The 19,077-nt window shown below is 36.0% G+C and overlaps 1 protein-coding gene across 1 annotated transcript in view; it reads right to left on the reverse strand.

Moving 5' to 3' along the window:
- The window catches only part of PRKN (parkin RBR E3 ubiquitin protein ligase), a 675,490-nt gene that overhangs the window by 365,268 nt on the left and 291,145 nt on the right, over positions 1-19,077 (reverse strand). Inside the window, exon 5 of the mRNA XM_066546681.1 lies at positions 10,920-11,003. Within this exon, the coding sequence (XP_066402778.1) occupies positions 10,920-11,003 (84 nt within the window). The remainder of the gene's footprint in view (positions 1-10,919; positions 11,004-19,077) is intronic.

Below are 19,077 nucleotides of genomic sequence, written 5' to 3' on the forward strand. Positions count from 1 at the left end.
GGCCTTCAAATAATACATGGAAACAACTTGGTCAACCTTTAACAAAAATAGAATAACTGTAACACTGCTCTCACTACTAGGCTCGAGACCATATAAAGGCAACAATACATGCCAGTGACAGTCTCTCACATCTCCTTCCCATGGCAGCAGAATACAACACACTGAATTCAGATTCCACCCGCCTATTGTGTTCATGCTAGGTGTAGCTAAGACTTGGGATAGATGGATGAATGTAAATTGAAAAAAAATTACATGGATTATACGAAATATATTGGTCATATTTATCCTTTCTCTCTCAATCTGATGATAACCCTTTCCATAAGAGAACTGTTGGTTACACACATTTCACCACATGAAATCACAGAGCAGTCCATTCAGCCTAAGATCTTGTCTTTAGCAGGAAGTTAACAGTAGATGTCTAGAATGCGTGGGAAAAACAATAAAAAATTGAAAATAGTATTTGCCAAAAACCTGTTCCTAATCTCCAGCAATTTGTTGTTCCGAGACTTCACAAACCAGAAGGAGTCTGTTCACCTTTAATAGTTCTCAATGGATATTTCTTCCATTAGTTTGTCGCTTTTTGAACACATTGCAACTTCCACACTGTATCATGGTAGTGTGAGCTGAAGTTTAATTATGTAATGGGCAAAGAGGAATCTCCCTGAGGTTGATTTGAAGATTACAATAACAGGAAAAGGATACTGCAACAGGCTGAAATAGGATATTATAATCATACAATATTAAGTTTTTATGACAGCCAACACAGCATGAGTACAGAATAAGTTCCTTGCTGCAGTGCATCATCAGCATGTTTTTTAGACATTTCTAGAAGTAAAATACCTTTAAAACATTAAAGGTGAATTTATGTTCCATTTTGTTTTGCAAATACAAAATCTACCTTTCAGCAGAGTCAAAGGGATTATTACAAGAATGATCCAGGATTTGGTCAGATGAACACAAGCTGTGTTCTGCTCACTGTCTCCAACACCGGACCCTTGACAGTCTCATGGAGGATAAAGAAACGATAATTTATAAAATTATCTTTCAGTGAAACCAGAGGCATCAAACAAATTGAAGAAAAGCTGTTGGCTTGTTAGTACACAGTTATCAGTCTTTCCAATGGTTTTGGATTCCTACTACAGGACAAATTTTCCTACTACAGGACAAATTTTCAACTCACCTGAAACTGCCTCTCGTCAAATGATGAAGCCTCTACACTATCTGAAGAATTTTTCAAGAGCACTATCATTGATGAAAATGCCAAGTTCTGTTCAAAACAACTGCTTATTTTTAAAAGGCAGTTGTGAAGGGCAATGAGAACCTAGCAGCTGAGCACAATCACATAAATTGCTCATATAAGACAAAATAAAACACTGAAAGCATTCTTAATGCTCATGTTTTCAGGCTAAGGTTTTCTGGAATGGAGCTACAGGTGCAAAAACAAAACAAGCAACAGAGATATTGGTGGTGTTCTTCTCTATTTGTCAGTGTTAACAACTGAAGAATGACACCCAAAAGAGCAAAGGATTTGTTTGGACAAAAGCATTATAATGTTCAACATTTTTTGTTCCATCTTTTACAAAATTATGGCATTTCCACACATGCAAATAAAAATGGTGGTATCAATACAGGAAAGATGAACTAAATTTCCTGAGACCATTCAGTACAGAGCAAAAATAACTGAGTTCCTTTGGGTTTGCCAGAATGTGTATGAAGATTTCAGCTCAGAAAAACTATTAGCAATTTTTAATTATTGGTGAGATGTGAAAACTGACAAACAGGTCCAAAGAGCTGCCTTGTCTCAGTTTTAAGACTTTTATGGTGGAAAAAAATAAGAAAAAATATAATTAATAAATATCATCAACTGATCTAAATCATACCTGTTATGAGTGCTAATGATGGGTTTTGATACAGACACAAACTGTGGCCCACAAAAAAACCAGTCAATATACTGTAGAAATAATTGTGTTTACACTGATGAGGAGTGAATAAGTATTCATTAAAAAAAAAAGTGGACAAATCTTAATTATAAAAGCTTTAACTTATATTTCAAGATAAATTATTTAGCTTTCTGTCCCTGTATAGAATTAATTCTATTTTATAATTCAGTTTTTCACCTATCATTGATTTTCCTGAACTGAGAAGTAGAATAATAGAATTTCTTTATAAAGGAAAAATTGATCTACTCCAGAATGAGGTTACTTTGAGAATAACTGTAAAAAAAATCTAGTTATGGTTTCCTAAAGAAGAATCTGAGAAGAAATGTAGAGTTGATATAATTGAAGCAAGAATGGAAAGAACCTCAAAACATATTAAAAAACAATGTTTTGTTTAAAATATTTAAATACTGCAGTATTACCATGTTTAAATACCATGGTAAATCACCTGCTGTGTGTCTTTCTTCACAATCAAGCATTTGAAGTAAATATTTTTAATCTCTCTTTGCTATTAAGTATATCAATTTAAAGACCTAACCAAAATCAGCAAAATACAAGCACAGTACTTTCACAGGTTATTCCAAAGTCCCAAGGTGGTGTTTTCAGTAGTTTTCATTCATCTCTTTTTGACTCCTCAGAAAATGCACTGATGGCTAAAAAAACCCACCCACATGCGGAGAGGGTTTAAAATACAGAGCTTTACAGGAACACAACCACATCATGTCACCATTCAGGGCAACTTTATATGAGGTAATCTAGGCAATTATCAGCATGGAAACCTGACACCAGCCCTACATACAACACATAGCTAATATGGTGCTTGATTAATAAAAGAGGGATCTGTAATTAATGCCAATCAATGTGGATTATGGTAACCCAACTCTGTCAAACTAACCTGACACTTATATATGAGATTACAAACTTAGCAGAACATCATAATAGTGATATGGGAATTTACCCACATTTATATGTAGCATTTGATACAGCACTGACATTTTGATTAGGAAACTAGAACACTATGAGACCAATGTTATAGACATTTAACTGATATGTTTCAAAATGTAATTTCCCACAGTGAATCATCCAATGTCTGTTTTTCAAGGTGACTTGCAGTGATCATCTCCTAGCCCTATGCTATTCAAAACATTTTTTAATGATTTGGATGAAGGCATAAAGTAATTACCCATAAATATTACAGATGGTCCAAAATCTGAGGGAGTGGGAGCAATGAAACCTAAAAGTCACTGACAAAACCACATAAACAGCTCATCTGAGATCAAAAACATGATATAGCATTTTAAAACAGCCAGAATTCAAGTCACACCCTAAGAAGTAAGGGACATGCAGTCCAGTGAGGCAGCAACTTGAAAAGACTGAGATTTTTGGTAGATGATCAGCCAAACTGGAAACCTCAGGATAACGTCATAGTTAAATTAGTCTAATTAAACAGCTGGACATCAACACACATAGAGAGTGTATCATTCTTGTGGTTTGCACCAGTGGTATCACTACTACTGTGCCATGGTTTTATTGCATTTGGTGAAAGAATAGGTTTATGAAGAGAAACAGCTTTAAAAATAAATTAAAAAAACCTCTGAAATGGTTTGCTTGCTCTCCTTGTATCACACCATATAAAAGAAAAATTACAACAATGGGTCTGCTCTGCTTGTTACTCAACTTGCATTTACATTTTAATCCTTTTACTTGCCACAGTACTGGGCATAAAAAAATAAAACAGTTCTTAAATAGTAAAAGCAATGGTCAGACAATCTGGTAAATATGAAAGACCCTCAGATTTGTCTTGTATCCTATTTGAATCTCCTCTTAAGAGAGTATCTTTCATTTATGGAAAACAATGAGGACTCAAGGACTAATTTTGTCTTCACTGGTAAGGCTCCAGCCACCCTACCCAAATCACAGAAGGCAAAGGTAAGGATTGGGAGAATGAAGAACTACCCACTGAGGGATATCAGATCTGAGATCATCTAAGGAACCTGAAGTTGCACAAGTCCATGGGACCTGATGAGATGCATCCATGGGTCCTCAGGTGAATGAAGATTCTAAGACATTATGCATCTTATTTGAGAAGTCATGGTAGCCCATTGAAGCTCTCACTGACTGGACAAGGGCAAATACAACCCCCATTTTTAAAAAGAAAAAAATGAACTGCAGGCCAGTCAGTCACACCCCTGCTCCCAGCAGGGTTAGGGAGTGGATCTTGCTGGAAACTATACTCAGGCACATGGAAAATAAGGTGATTGATGAAAGTCAACATGCCTTCACCAAGGGAAAATTGTGCCTGACAAATTTGGTGGCCTTCTGTGAAGAGGCCACAGTGGTGGTGGGTTAGGGAGGAGTAACCGATGTCAGCTACGTGGACCTATGCAGAACATTTGATGCTTTCACACACAACATCCATGTCTCTTTACTAGAGAGGCATGGATCTGATGGATGGACCACTCAGTGGATAAGGAATTGGCTGCATGGTTGCACTCAAAGAATTGTGTTTGATGTCTCAATGCCCAAGTGGAGACCAGTGCTGAGTGGCTTTCCTCACAGATTGGCACTGGGACTGGCACTATTTAACATCTTTACTGGCAACATAGACAGTGGGATTGAGCACACCTTTAGCAAGCTTGCTGGTGACACCAAATTGTGTGACACTGTTGATAGGCTGGAGGAAAGGGATGTCATCCAGAGGGGACACGTCAGGCTTGACAAAGGGAGCCCATGTGCACCTCATTAACAAGGCCAGGCGCAAGATCCTACACTTTGCAATGCCAAGTACAAGCACAGGTTGGAAGAATGGATTGAGAACAGCCCTGGTGAGAAGAACTTGGCAGATGAGAAGATAACCCTGCAGTATGTGCTCACAATCCAAAAAGCCACCCTTATGCTGGGCAGCATCCTAAGTAGCATGGCCAAAAGAAGATTCTCCCCCTCTACTCTGCCTTCATGATACCCCACTCAGAGCACTGCACAGGACCCCAGAACAGGAAGGTTATGGATTGTTGGAGCAGATCCAGCGCAGAGACAGTAAAATGATCAGTACCTGGAGCACCTCTCCTATGAAGACAAGCTGAGAAACTGGGAATTGTTCAGCCTGAAGAAGAGAAGGCTCTGGGGTGTCATTAGAGCAGCCTTCCAGCTCATGAAGGAGGCCTACAAGAAGGCTGAAAAGGGACTTTACACAAGGGAATGTAGTGACAGAACACATAAACTGAGAGAGCGTAGGTTTAGTTTAGAAATTAGGAACAAATTCTTCACTGTGAGGGTGGTGAGGAACTGGCAGAGGTTGCCCCAAGAATCTGTGGATACTCCATCCCTGGAAGTGTTCAAGGCTAGCTTGGATGAGGCTTTGAGCAACCTGGTCCAGTGGAAGGTGTCCCTGCCCACAGTGAGGGGGCTGGAACAAGATGAGCAGTGCCTTCCAACCACTGCCATACTAGAATTTTATGAAGACTGGATAAAGAAGGTGTCACAATGGCTGAGGGAACTGAGATTGTTTAGCCTGAAGAAAGGGCTCGGGGTAACTGCATTCTCTCTACAATTTCCTGAAAGGATGTTGAAGCCAGGTGGGGGTCAGCCCCTTCTCCCAGGCAACTGGTGACAGGACAAGGGAACATTGCCTCAAGCTGTGCCAGAGGCAGCTCAAGTTGGACATTGGGAAGAATTCCTTCACAGAAGGGGTTGTTAAGCATTGGAGCAGATTGTTGTGGCACTTAGTGCTGTGGCCTAGTTGACAAGGCAGTGATTGGTCAAAGGTAAGACTGAATGATCTTGGAAGTCTTTTCCAACTTAAATCATTCTGTGATAAGAATCCTTGCATCAATTTAATATTTCTGAAGACTATCTGGTATTTTAATTAGCACTCCTACTCCATCATACTAATTGTGATTTTTTTTTGAATAGCATATATTATCTGGACCACTCTCTTCTGCATAAAGCAAACTAACATGGATGGCACTGAAATAAATTAAAAATGCAAAGTCAAGAGGCTTCTTAGTATTAAGAAACATTCCAGAATTTTAAAAATTACTCATAGTAATATTATGACATTGAAATATTATAATGGCTCCAGAGATGGACAGACATAGTACCTTCAACAATAATCATTGTATACAGAGAATAAAAAATAAATGTATCAGATCTTTCCTATAATGATATGATAGTCCTTTACTATATTCATATTTTGATAACATCATTAAATTTACTACTTTGCTTGTGATACTTTAACTGCTACAGGATTTATTTCTGTTCTCAACTGAAACTGAGGTCTGAGCTAATCAAAGAAAAATGAGATGAAAAATGAAACATATTTCATCTGAACAGTGGTGTTTGAAAAGAATAGCTTTAGACACTTGAAAGAAAAAAAATCATTTGGTAAGCTGTGTATTTAAAGCATACAAGCTGAACACTGTTCCCTTGATTTATTAGTCCAAACTATTTCAGATGAGCTCAGGTTCCCTGTGGAACACATGAAAGGAACACATAATATTGCTGTTATGAAAGGAACACATAATATTGCTGCTCTCAGTGCCAAACCTAATGACAATAAACAAGCAGGGAAGGAAAAGTATGAGAAATGTTTAAAAATTTCAATATAGTAAATATTAAATTGCAAGATTCAAAAATCACACAATAAAAATGATAATAAGAAACTCTACATAATTATAATAATACAATAAGAAAATATAATTATAATATATATAATTATAATATATACTTATAATAATATAAGAAGAAAATCTGCATAATTAAACCAAACATACTTCCTATGGCAATCTCTTTGCTCTCAAACATACCCTACAACAGTGAGACTATTGTATAGTTGAATTGAACTATTTAAAATTACATATAATGGCCTACTAAACATTAAAAAAAGTGACCAAACTTGGAATATAAATCTTTGCCTTGGGCAAAGGAGATTACTATAGAGTTTGATAAGAAGGGTGTACTGATATTTAAGAAAATCCAGTACTTAGAGATGCTTCCAAAAGTTCACAGAAGTCCTGGTGCTTGTTTTAGAAATGGTTTGTTGAATCCTAGCATGTTTCAGTAACTGGAACAGAGATAAAAATGCTATTCAGTTGTGATGATAGCTGATGCAGTCTTCATCAGAAACAAAGAATTCAAGGTAACAGTAGTGATATATATCAAACGGGAAGAGAAGTACATTTCTATTTCTATTACAGAGATTTTCATTTTTCCTATTCCCAATAGCTTAAGCCATATCTGACCTATAATCCTCTTTAACCCTTCCATTATTTCTGAGATTTTCAAATCTACAGCAACTCTTTTTTGCACATCAAATGAGAATCCCAAGAACACATGCAGAACGTTAATACTTTTTCCACAGGTTTCTAAAGTTCAAAAATGTTTGCCTTACATTTTGACTTGGGGACATGGCAATGTCTTTCAGAAACTGATGCATATTCACTGGAATGAGGAACTAATGTGGCGCTGATTCCTATGAAATCACCACTTCAGTGGTTTATGGTGGTATTAAGCTCTGTCTCACCATGAAAAGACACATTATTTCTGTGGTTCTTGATGACTTTTAAAAAGCACGAGCCTACATGAGGAAGCAAATATAATAGCATTTTTGCATACACGAGTAGAAAAAGTCCTTAATCAAAAATTCACTTCAATGGATGATAAACAGAAAATATTTTGTCTGAGAGACAACTGTAAAAGTCTAACAAGAACACTCCTTCAGTAATATTTCATTTGAATAAAGAAAGGCTAAATAAAAAGCTTAGTATTACATGTATTCTGGTCACTTGTGAAGATGAGCATGAATCCTCAAAAATTATATCACATACACTTGGGACCTGTTTTAGTGATGGTCTTGGCAGTGCTAGGTTAACAGTTGGACTTGATTATCTTAAAGGATTTTTCCAACCTAAATCATTCTGTTCTAGGCAGTAACAAAAACACTCTTATAAGAAGAGCATCTGTAAGTTCATAGAACCACACCTGTTTCCAAGCACACCTGTATAGCTATATACAATGTTTCTGGCTGAAACTGTTTTGAGACAGACACCAAAAGTACAAGGTTCTCTTTAATTTAATGAATGGTCCTAATTTGTGAAACTGTTTGAAAGATTGATTTCAATCCACATTTAAAACAGCTAAAGTTGACTCTTCCATTTTTGAATTAATATAGTTAAAGTTTGTTATAAAAGTGGCTTTTCTACAATTGCAGCAACATAAGCGTTCACAGGAGTTTCATCTTTTTGAAGCTGTAGAAGTTCAGACTGATTCTGATAGACTGTAATTATAGTGAAAAACCCCACAGTGACCTCTGCTTGGGAGCACATATTGAATCACAGTGCACTTAACATTAAGATAATCATTATATCTTCTACAAATCATTAGAAATTTTATTTAACTGAAATGAAATTTGATTCTCATTATTTGCTCATATAGTCAATTATTTTATTTACATTTTTGCAACCAAAAGAATTAAAGTCTGTTGTTTTGTCAAGAGACTAATTTCATACCAAAATACATATGAACTCATATTTTGGGGGAAAACACATTACCTTGTGTTTTTTTATGTTGCAAATTGGTGCTTAAAAAAATTGAAAATTGACAAAAAATCAAATTTTAACTGAAACATCTCGGGAGAGAAATAATGGAGTATTTTTTTTCCCCTTAAACGGTATTTGCAGTTTGTTGATAACTTACAACCAACAGTCTTAAAGCTTCTTCATTGCATATCATGGTAAAGAAGCACACACACTGTGGAGCTATTTAAGAGACATAACTCCACAAATATAAAAATAAGTAGTTAATGATAAAACGTGACCCAATCTTCCAAAGATTGTAACAGGCAGGAAAAGCCTAGAGTTTTTAACCCATGATTTAGTTAAGGTTATTTTCATTCTGTTCCAAACAGTTAGTCTATTTTACCAGAGCAGAAAAGAACAGTAAATCCTTGGAAATACTTTGAGATCTCTATTATTTCCCACTTGGAACAAGACACAAACCAAAAATCTTAGTGATTTAAGCCTTTGAAATGGAAGATTTCCCAGAAAGTAAACATGTGTTTTCACAGTGATTGAGGCCAAAGAAAAACAAACCATCCCAAAACACAAGAAAGATGTCTTCCAGCAACTAGAGGATCTCAACAAGCCATCAATTCAAATATCTGATTCAGGGTTACCTACCTACTGGATAGTTAGGTAAAAGAAGAAGTTAAATGCACTCAAGTGCTTAGTTTTTCTTGACTAGATTGATATTGCTGGAAATTCTGGTTGAAAAATCATAAAAATTAGGAGTGTTCATGCACCTCCATCTGCTTCAGTTCTGACTGAACTGTTGGATTGAGTGGTTTGTAGGTGATAAATGGAAAATGTGTCAGTTTGGAAATAAAAGAACAGCACATTTCTCCACTAACAGCCTCATGCCTGTAGTCCAGGTTGTCTCAAGCTGCATGTCTGTCTAATATAGGGTGTCTTCCGAAATTTGTTCAGTGATGCCTTACTGAAAGATGACACTGATCCTTGGCTCTGCTAAGTATGCAACTTGCCAGAGGAGTTGACAGAAACTGGAGTCATGGGGCTTAGTTGACTGGGTATTGGTTGCTTGCCACAGCATTTGATTTTAGTATTATGCTCAGTGTTTTTTTTTTCTTCTCTCTCCATAAAGATGGCATTTTGTTTCATTTTCTGCTTTTAAAAAATAAGAACTGATTCAATGAGGGAATGGGCTGTAGTTCAGGAGGCAGGGTTGCCAAAAGTGTTATTATTTCACTACCTTTTTCACAAATACACTGGATAACAAAAGCTGTAAGTTGGCAGCTGCAAGTCAGTCAGGTATATTCTACCAATAGGTGACAAAACTGGGAATCGTACTGCCAAGAGAAGAGCATTTGAATGTCTAACACCTGCCACTTCCAAGGTCGTGGTCTTTGGGGTCCCTTCCAGCCCAGGACACTCTGTGATTCCTGGGGGGCTCAAACACTGCTACAACAAGGTGCACACCAAGAAGCAGAAGATCAAAGGCTGCCAGACCTCAGTTTCTGTTGGCTGCACATGGACTCAGCCATAAATCCCATAAAGCAACCATTTGGTTTCTAAAGTTAGATAAAAATATTTTCTGGCACCATCTATGGTCAAGCAGGAGACACCTATGGAACTGTATGGACATACCACACACAACTGTCTTGTTAGGGAAGACAAAGAGAAGGTTACACCAGAGCAGGTGAGCGACTCTGGAAAAAGCATTTTCTGTAGCTCCAATCTGCAAATCATTGATGAATTGAATCTTTTCATATGTAGCAAATTCAAGCTTACCTTCAAAACCTCTCTCCTGAAGGAACACTCAAACTAAGCTTTTTCCTGAGAAGGAATTACCTCTAAGACTTTAGTATTAGATGCTATAAATATCTAATACATATTGAGATACAAGTATACATAAATAATGTTTTGAAAAATCTCTATTAATAATTTGATAAACTTATGCTCCTTTTTACTTAGTCTTTTAACTGATGTCACTTTAAGAAACAAAGGAAGCAACAGCAACAAGATGTGGGAGAAAAACTGCAAAGTGGCCATCATGAAGAACCTACTCCTGTGGACAAAGCCCAATATTCAAGTTCTGATGTGCACTCTGGCATGGAAATTTGAAGCTTTCAAGGCAAAGACATACATAGTAATTATAAAATAACCGTTGACAGAAACATATAATTATTACATCCCACATTTAACCTTTGCATCCTTGAAAATCTAAGAGTTATACTTCAGTGCAAAAGATGAAATAAAGTTATTTCCACCTTCATTCCAAATAGCAACTGACCAAAGTTCTTCCCTTTTGCAAGACATCAGAGGTTTATTATCTAATGCTGAACAGCTCTATTGAAGTGTACCATACCTGTCTCTTCACAGTCATTACTGAAAGTCTAACATGGTTAGAATTACAAATAATTATTTTTATGAGCACCACAGTACTTGGAGAAACATGACAAAATCTTACCGCTACATTTCCATTGCACCCTTGGGACTGGCAAACACCTCCTATTCTGTTGGGAATTAGCACGTCATCCCAGCAAGATGGGCCCTTCAAAATAAAACCAAAGCATACAAAGATTATAATTTACTTCATAAATAAACATATAAAACTTGGTTTTGTTGCTGCTTTTCCTACTCTTGTTTCTTTTAGATTTTAGCTAGACAGTTTTATCATGGTTACACTGAGAAATATCACTCAGGTTATATAACAATATTCACCAGTAAAGCCCAGTCACAAACAGGATGTGGTCCCTCCACCCTAAGGTCAGTGCTGTGAACAGGCATTGTTAGTAGGTTACATTTTCTCAGCTAAAGACAGATACTGACTTAATCATAATTAAAAAGCTACAAAAACTGATTGTCTGTTTTAACATTGTTTACACGTGGGCCTGCAGCTGACTAAGGGGAAAAGGGAAGAAAGATAACAGTTGGAAGTAGAATAGACAATTAGAAAAACTGTAAATAGATTTCTTGGCTGTAGAGAAAGCCTTTACTTAACTGTAATACAACATAATGAAAATATTAAGTGAGAATTGTTATTATATTTCTGGATATTTACATTAACTTCAATATTTATCAGTCATTATTAAAGAAACTTAAAAATCTTCAACTCCCCACAGCAAAACAATATAAAATGCAGAAAAAAAACCAGACAAAAAATCCTTATCAAACTTTACAGTGATTTCTTGAATATACACAGTTCATTTATGAGTATATTACCAAGCAGAAAAAAAATAAGAATGGCAAATCATCAATATTTCACAACTGCAAAATAATGCCATTAACAGGACGACCTATCAAAGAAGAAAACATATATATAGCATATATAGGAACATTCACAGAATTATTTTGCATCACAAAAAAAATTGACACTTGTATGCTTTCTCTTTTTATATTAATTTTACATCAATGAATATTTAATTTACAGAAAAAAAAATAATATGAGCAATAGATTTGAAGTTTGCAGGTATCCACATACATAGTAGAAATGAACAACTAAGGTATAAAGAAAGAAAACATTTGGTACTTGGATTACTCAGTGTTCGGGATAGAACCAGTGCCCAGGAAATGGCAGAAAATCTTCATCCAGAGGAGAAATTATGGCAGTCAAGACATTGACCACATTAGTGAAATTAGTGCCTACTTAAAACACAGTTGAATTAGAAAGTAATCCAGTGTCACATCTAGATCCAATTCCTTTTAGCTCTTTATCAGGCACTTCAGCATTGTGTGGGCACAGCTGAAATGATTTTAGAATTCTCTTAGTAGTGTGAACTTAGTTATAAAATGTTGATCCAGCCTGTCTAGAAAGTTGAGTAAAACAACTTGCTCTTCACTGAGCTCCACTATCTAGCGTCATCTAGCTGAAGTGCTGGCACATGTAAATTGAATTGCAGGCATTCACAGGGGTAACAAATCATAGTTTTGGGTCCTTGGGTGAACACAGCTGGAGTAGAGTTTGTATAAAGTAATAATACTTAATATTGGGGGGCGGGGGGGGGGGAGGGAAAGGAGAGAGGGGGCACGACCTTGAATTAATGATTTAAATATCAGAAAAATAAAGTTTGCCACCAATTATTCCAGTGAATTTTCACCTCTCATGAAGTTTTAGCATTCCAGAAAATTTGCAGGAAGAACAGTAAGGCCATCTTGAGATGCTGCACACAGAACTACCTTTTAATTGCTTTCAACTCAGTAGTAAAAATTTTATTTGATGCCCCCCATTTATTTATTTTTCCCCATGCCACCAAAGATTGAACAGATCTCTAGCATTCCTTCCACAGCAGTTTACTTTTCAGAAAAGAAAGTAATCTACCTTCCCATCCCTCATATAGGTGCTGTTCCTTATCTTTTACTTTTTATCTTTTAGTAGCTCTTCCAACTCTATCATTTTGGAATGTAAGGAACATCATTCAATACACATGACTTACATGTTGGACCAGTGAATAGGAAGATGATGTCTACAAACTTGTTCAAGTCCTCCTAAATACTTATTAAAATGTAATTTACTTTGCTGATGGTTACTAAGCACCAAGGCAGCATTTTGGTGGAGTTATCTATCAGAGCTCCCGACCTCACTGCTACATAAAACATGTGTCAAAATACATCTCATATATATAAAATCTGGGTTTTTTCCCCAGTGCACATCCCTTAATAATGACATATGTTAGATTTCAACTGCCATTTCAAGAGCAGTTGTAATGTGCATCCTAAGGTCCACAGAGAGGCTTCTAGCAGGTACTTTCTAGGTTCTCCCATATTGAATCCATCAGTTTGCTTCCAAGGATGAACCAGCTATATGCCTCACTCTCCAAGTCTATGGCAATCACCTAATAGACTTTCTGCTCCTGTTATAGTTTAAATGGACTCAGCAACAGTTTTTTCTGCTGTTTGCAGGTAAGATACTTTAGCAGTTTTTCCCACCAAATTGTATTTTTATATTTAAAGTGCTAGAATTATTTTTTTTTTTTTTGCTTTCTATTAATTTAGTTATCAGTGTTAAAGACCTGATCTTCATTAGTAACATTATAAACCAGGTCCCCCTTCTCTTGGCAGTTCTTTGATCAACTTTTCCAAAACATAACCTGATAGCACCCAGAAGTTTATTCTTGGGATTGTGATTTGACATGATACTTACATAATATACATTAAAGTAATATAAATATCCCATTATGACAGTTTTTCCTACACTTCCAAAATTTTGCTTGCTATCACTATCTGGTCACACAGTTGTTATAGGGAGTCATATTTTTCCCTCCTTTTGAGGCCTGGAATTTTTATTCATGAGGCTGACATCTAACTCACTGACTTGATAAAGACAAGCAAGACTAACAAGTTAATGTTTGATTAACAGCTATACTTCTTCATTCATAGTCATATTTATTAACAAACTTTTATTAAAATACTTATTTTTCCAAATTTGAGGAATTCAATAGTTGCCTTTTTTTTTATTTTTGGCTAATCCTTGCATGATTTCCGTTTGGGAAGAGGATATTAAAAAAACCCAGGAGAAATAAGAAGCAAGTGTGCTTTATAAGACTTGGGATATAAGAAGGGATGGGGATAGGGGAGAACACTCATTTAAATTAAAAAAAAAAAAACCCAGAAATATACTTACTCAAGCCCCAAGCAAAGTCTTTCTTACTTTTTTTTAATTTGGTACTGGTAACACAGGACAATGATTTTTTCCTGTTTCTTCATCCTTGTGTGATTAATAGGAGACTCTCAAAGTTAATGATGCTACACCAGCATATACACAAAAAAATAGTCACACCGAGATACACACCAAGTTAATTTAAATGAGTGTGTAGAAGCGTTCCACAGGTATGCTATCAGCTCTGGTACTAATTATCTTGATTTTACAAGAAGAAAATATTTCAAACTAAACTTCTTAGAGGAATTGATGTTTTACTTCACTGAAGTTATTTCAGGTGAAAACTTCCAAAATATTCATTAGTTTGCAGGTCTGAGTATATAGTCACAGAAAGGTAAGAAGGTATATTAATTCTCAAGCTAGGAAAAAAACCAAAAATATCCACAGGATCATTTATAAGGTTGAGGTTCTAGAAAAATGCATTTTTAAAAGAAACCAAAAAGGGATGAATTTATGCAATGCTGACTACCATTAGAATTAACCACTAAAAGCAGCACTATATCAAGTCCAAATATGTTTAGTATGAGAATATATTTTATTAATAAACAGTTACAATAATAATAGGGAGTTTGCAATCACCTTTAAGTTCTTATCTCCAAGGGAAAGCTAATGTACTACATGGCTTGATATGAACTTGTAGTGCTCCCTCTCTGTGCAATCATTTCCTCATGACATTTCTCAAGCACACAAGACTACTTTGCACACAAAGCACCTCACTATTTGAAATAAAAATGTCATCACTTACTAAAATCATGTTAGAGCATATACACAGGGAGCTAGGAGCACAGTTTCACATTATCAGCAACTATCAACTGTTCACTGACACTGTATCTAAGAACTTCCTATTTTTCCCTTTATAAAAAATCCCACAATATTCATCACTTCTTTAACTCTTATGATGGACATAAAACCTGTAAAAAAGTCTGATGCATTTAACTCTTTTGGTAACATTAACCAGACCCAGCTTTAAGTCAACAGTGGTTTCTTTTCTTTCTGTTTTAGTAAAAGTTAGATCAAGTTCTTAAGGCACAAGACAGCACTGATTCAGCTGGAATTATAGACTGACAGAATATAATGGGTTTCAGCCAGTTTAGCATTGATGAGTGGAGAGAAAAAAAGTAATAAAACAATAAACCCCAATCAACCAGAGAGCCCCTATTCCACACCTCATTTTCCAAATTAGTAAGAGAAAAAATCTCCTTTTCCACATCTGTTCTTGGCATTCTTCATGGCCATATTTTATTATTAATGCTAATGTAACACACTTTCAAAAGATTTAGCGTGCTTGAAAATTTTAGTTTTCCACCTTCAAAACAAAAATAGAATAAAAGACATTTGTCCTTGAAAAACACTGTGCACTCAAAATGTTAATGTTTCTGTAGCGACAGTACTACTAAATGTCATTGCTATAATTGCGTCAAAACACAATTAGGAATTCTGGCAAGATAAACACTTTGAAATGCAATTTTGTATCCTTCTTTCTTGAGTCTAAGAAAAGCTTGTCAACCTGCAGGCCAGCCAATCACTTGTGGTGTTATAACACTGCAGGCTCTAGTGTTTGTAATTATTAGTTTGCATTAATCAGGAACATACTGTGAGAGGAACAAAGCCTTCTGATTGCGAGATTGAAGCAACTGCCCCTCTTGTACCCAGCCAAATGGCTCACAGAGAAAGCTCTGCATTAAAATAAACACATCAGAGGAGGCTTTTCCTGTGTAAAAGTGGGAAAATGACAGAATAAAGAAAGAAATAGAAAGAACACCACTGAATAGAAAAAATCATATCAAATGTACTTGAGTACTTCCCAAATAAGCAGGTATGGAAATTTCACTGCCTTTAGCATATGGCAACTGTTCCTTTCCTTTTTGAGGGGGAAGACAGGAAAAAAGTTGAAGCCATTTCGCTTCACTTATATTAAGCTTGAAGTGAAACTCCTTTGTAGCATATAAAGAACAGGGAGGACTGAGATGTTTTTTCAATTTATGAGGGAAATACTGGAAGTCTGTGTACATTCCACTAGCATATTGCACTGATGCCCAGTACAGAGGGCAGTACAGTACACTCTACTCCCAGCATCTCTCTATCCTGTATCCAGTTTGGTATTGTAGAACCAAAACTAAATTTTCATCAGAACATCTCAAAAAAATTTAAAAAAAACTTTAAAAAAATCCCCCAAATCAGAAATACCATCTAGAGATCTTGGATGACAAATTATTCAAAACGTGGCTGCTGACAGAACTGTTGACCTGTGAAGTCAGGGAAAGGTCAGAAGCAGAGGTCAGCAATAGAAACCAGTGATTCATCAAACACTCTGAATCACTTAAAAGGCTGGAAACTATCCATGTATTCAGTACTTTGTATTTTCCCCACTTTATATTCCCCTCTAGTGAACAATATGCAGCAGAATATCATTAAAACACATCTTTGTACGTGCTACTATCCACATAAGAAATATAAATCATTAAAATGTTGAGCAAATGACCCAACCAAGAAAAAACTATTAAGGCAGAAGGATTTTTAAAGCTATGTAAGAAATAATTTCGGGCCTTCAGAGACCTTAAAAATCAGCATTCAGGACACAGAAGAAATGTTAAATCTGATGCAAGTAATGCAAACATTCAGGCTTCTCTGCAAAGTTATGGCTACTCACTTGTCTGTGTGAGAGTATTTGAAGAGCTAGACATTGTATAGGGAACCTCAGCATGATTTCAGGATCTTGAGACAGTAAGACAGAAAAAACCTCCCAAAATACAAGGCATATTAAATAAAATTTATTTCCTTTTTGCCCCTTTAGCAGCAGTATCCACACCAAGCTAACACAATTCACTGCTTCCAATACCAGTACAGCTCTGCCTCCCGGACACAGCAGGAACCAAGATATATCCTAATGGTAAGCATGCATCTCTCCTATGAGAAAAGAGTTAAAGAATTAGAGGTTTTTTCAGCCTGAAGAAGAGAAGACTTGTGGGTGATCTAAATACAGCCTTTCACCACCTTAAGGGAACTTACAGGAAAGAGGGATGGGGACTTTTTACAAGAGCATGTAGTGACAGGACAAGGGGGAATGGCTTCAAGCTAAAAGACGGTAGGTTTAGATTCAGTATGAGAAAATAATTCCTTACTAGAAGGGTGGTGAGGCACTGGAACGGGTTGTCTATAGAGATTGTGGATGCCCCTTCCCTGGAAATGTTCAGGGCCAGGTTGGAAGGGGTACTGAGGGGCACTGGTTTAGTGCAAAGTGTCCTAGCCCATGGCAGAGGGCCAAATGATCTTTAAGGTCTCTTCCAACTGAACTTATTCTATGATTTCTACTAAATGCTTAAAAATTATACAGATATTATTTTTTCCCTAAGTAAAACTATGACCTATGGATGCTGGACACAGCATCCAATCTAGCATAAAATGCATTTCTCCAAATTCCCAAAGCCCAGCCTATCAGCATCCCTCACGAGAAAGAGAAGATAAAAATAGTTTATAAATGAGGTTACTATTGAACTAGTCAGGAAGTTCTTGCTGGCCTTTTACAGATGTTCTACTTAAAACACTTGAAAATTTCTTAGGGTAGATAATCTATTGAATGGAAAAACCATCAAATTGGCAACTTTGAGGATCAAAATCACCTGCTTAACACAAACACAGAAGTTTACCTACAATTACTGTTGTAATATTGTTGTAAAAAATTAAAGTTTACCTACAATTTTTGCAGATCTACAAAGACCATTACCAGCAGGGAGAGATTAATTTTTGTTCCAAAGCTATGTATTTTTTTAATATTTCTGACGAGACTGATACAAACTGACTAGCACATGAGGACATGTTATTGCAGGTAAAGCTAACCAACTTACTGTGCACTGACTTTGACAAGCAATCTCCCATACAGCAGGGGGTAAAGTATAGAAAAAGACTACGAAATGAATCTTTGGGTTGTTTTTAAAGAGGTTTCTGATACAGGACTGGGAGGACTGGAGTTAACTGCTCAGTCTAAATAGCATATTAAAGAATCCATCAGAAGGAATGTTATTATTATTATTGACTTTGGTTATTAGACCAAATCACTAAAGCACATGGATAGCTTTGTTTATATGAGAAACAGTACTGAAGAGAAGTCAATCACATGCTTTAAGTCTTTGTGGGGACTGAACCTACTGGTTTGATTTATAGTAGGATCTTAGAGATGAAATTTTTCTTTAAGAGTGACCAGCCTAATTATTAAATTGACAGTTCCATGTCAATAGTTATAACTCTTCCAAAATTAAGTAGCAGATAATTAGCTGAACTGCTCACAGGCATGTAATTATGAACATTTCCTGCATGATAGTTATTTCAAATAAAGCATGAGAGGATTACAGCTGTAACTAAAAATAGAGATAAGTTTAGTAAAAAATACTCATGTTGTTTTATTGATCATTGCTTTTTCTTTCTTAATGCAGGTTTCTTTCTTAACACAGGTTTCTTTGTTAAAAATAAAAAAAAGAAAAGAAAACACATGAATAAGATGCTTTTAATAAGTTCTGGTCTTTTCTTTCATAGTATTTATGGTAAAATGATTTACAAGAGTCATCCTGCTGGATCTCAAAGAAATAATGAAGGCTTATAAAAGAGACCCAAGATAAAGGGCTGCAGGTTCATCTCTTCATTGACAATATTTTATAGCATGCATTGTGTTGCCAGCACAAACACTTTCTTATATAGGCAAAATAACATTATTCAAAGTGTGCCTTTGGTTGGTCCTTCCCAGCAAAAAGGGGCAAAAAAGAGAATAAAGCAAGAACAAATACAACTGCAGCTGAAAAACTGAACAACATAGTCCTGCTGCTGCTCTAAACTTTAATCATGAATGAGAGAAACAGAGCCATAAGAACGAGTGGATGTAAAGCCTCCTAAACCAAACAACCAAACTTCACTCAAATAATCTGTCAGACTAATGATTTCTAATATATAAATGCTTTCTATCTAGATGGTATTAAAC

Source organism: Molothrus aeneus, chromosome 3, assembly GCF_037042795.1.
Source record: "Molothrus aeneus isolate 106 chromosome 3, BPBGC_Maene_1.0, whole genome shotgun sequence".
Classification (NCBI taxonomy): Eukaryota; Metazoa; Chordata; class Aves; order Passeriformes; family Icteridae; genus Molothrus; species Molothrus aeneus.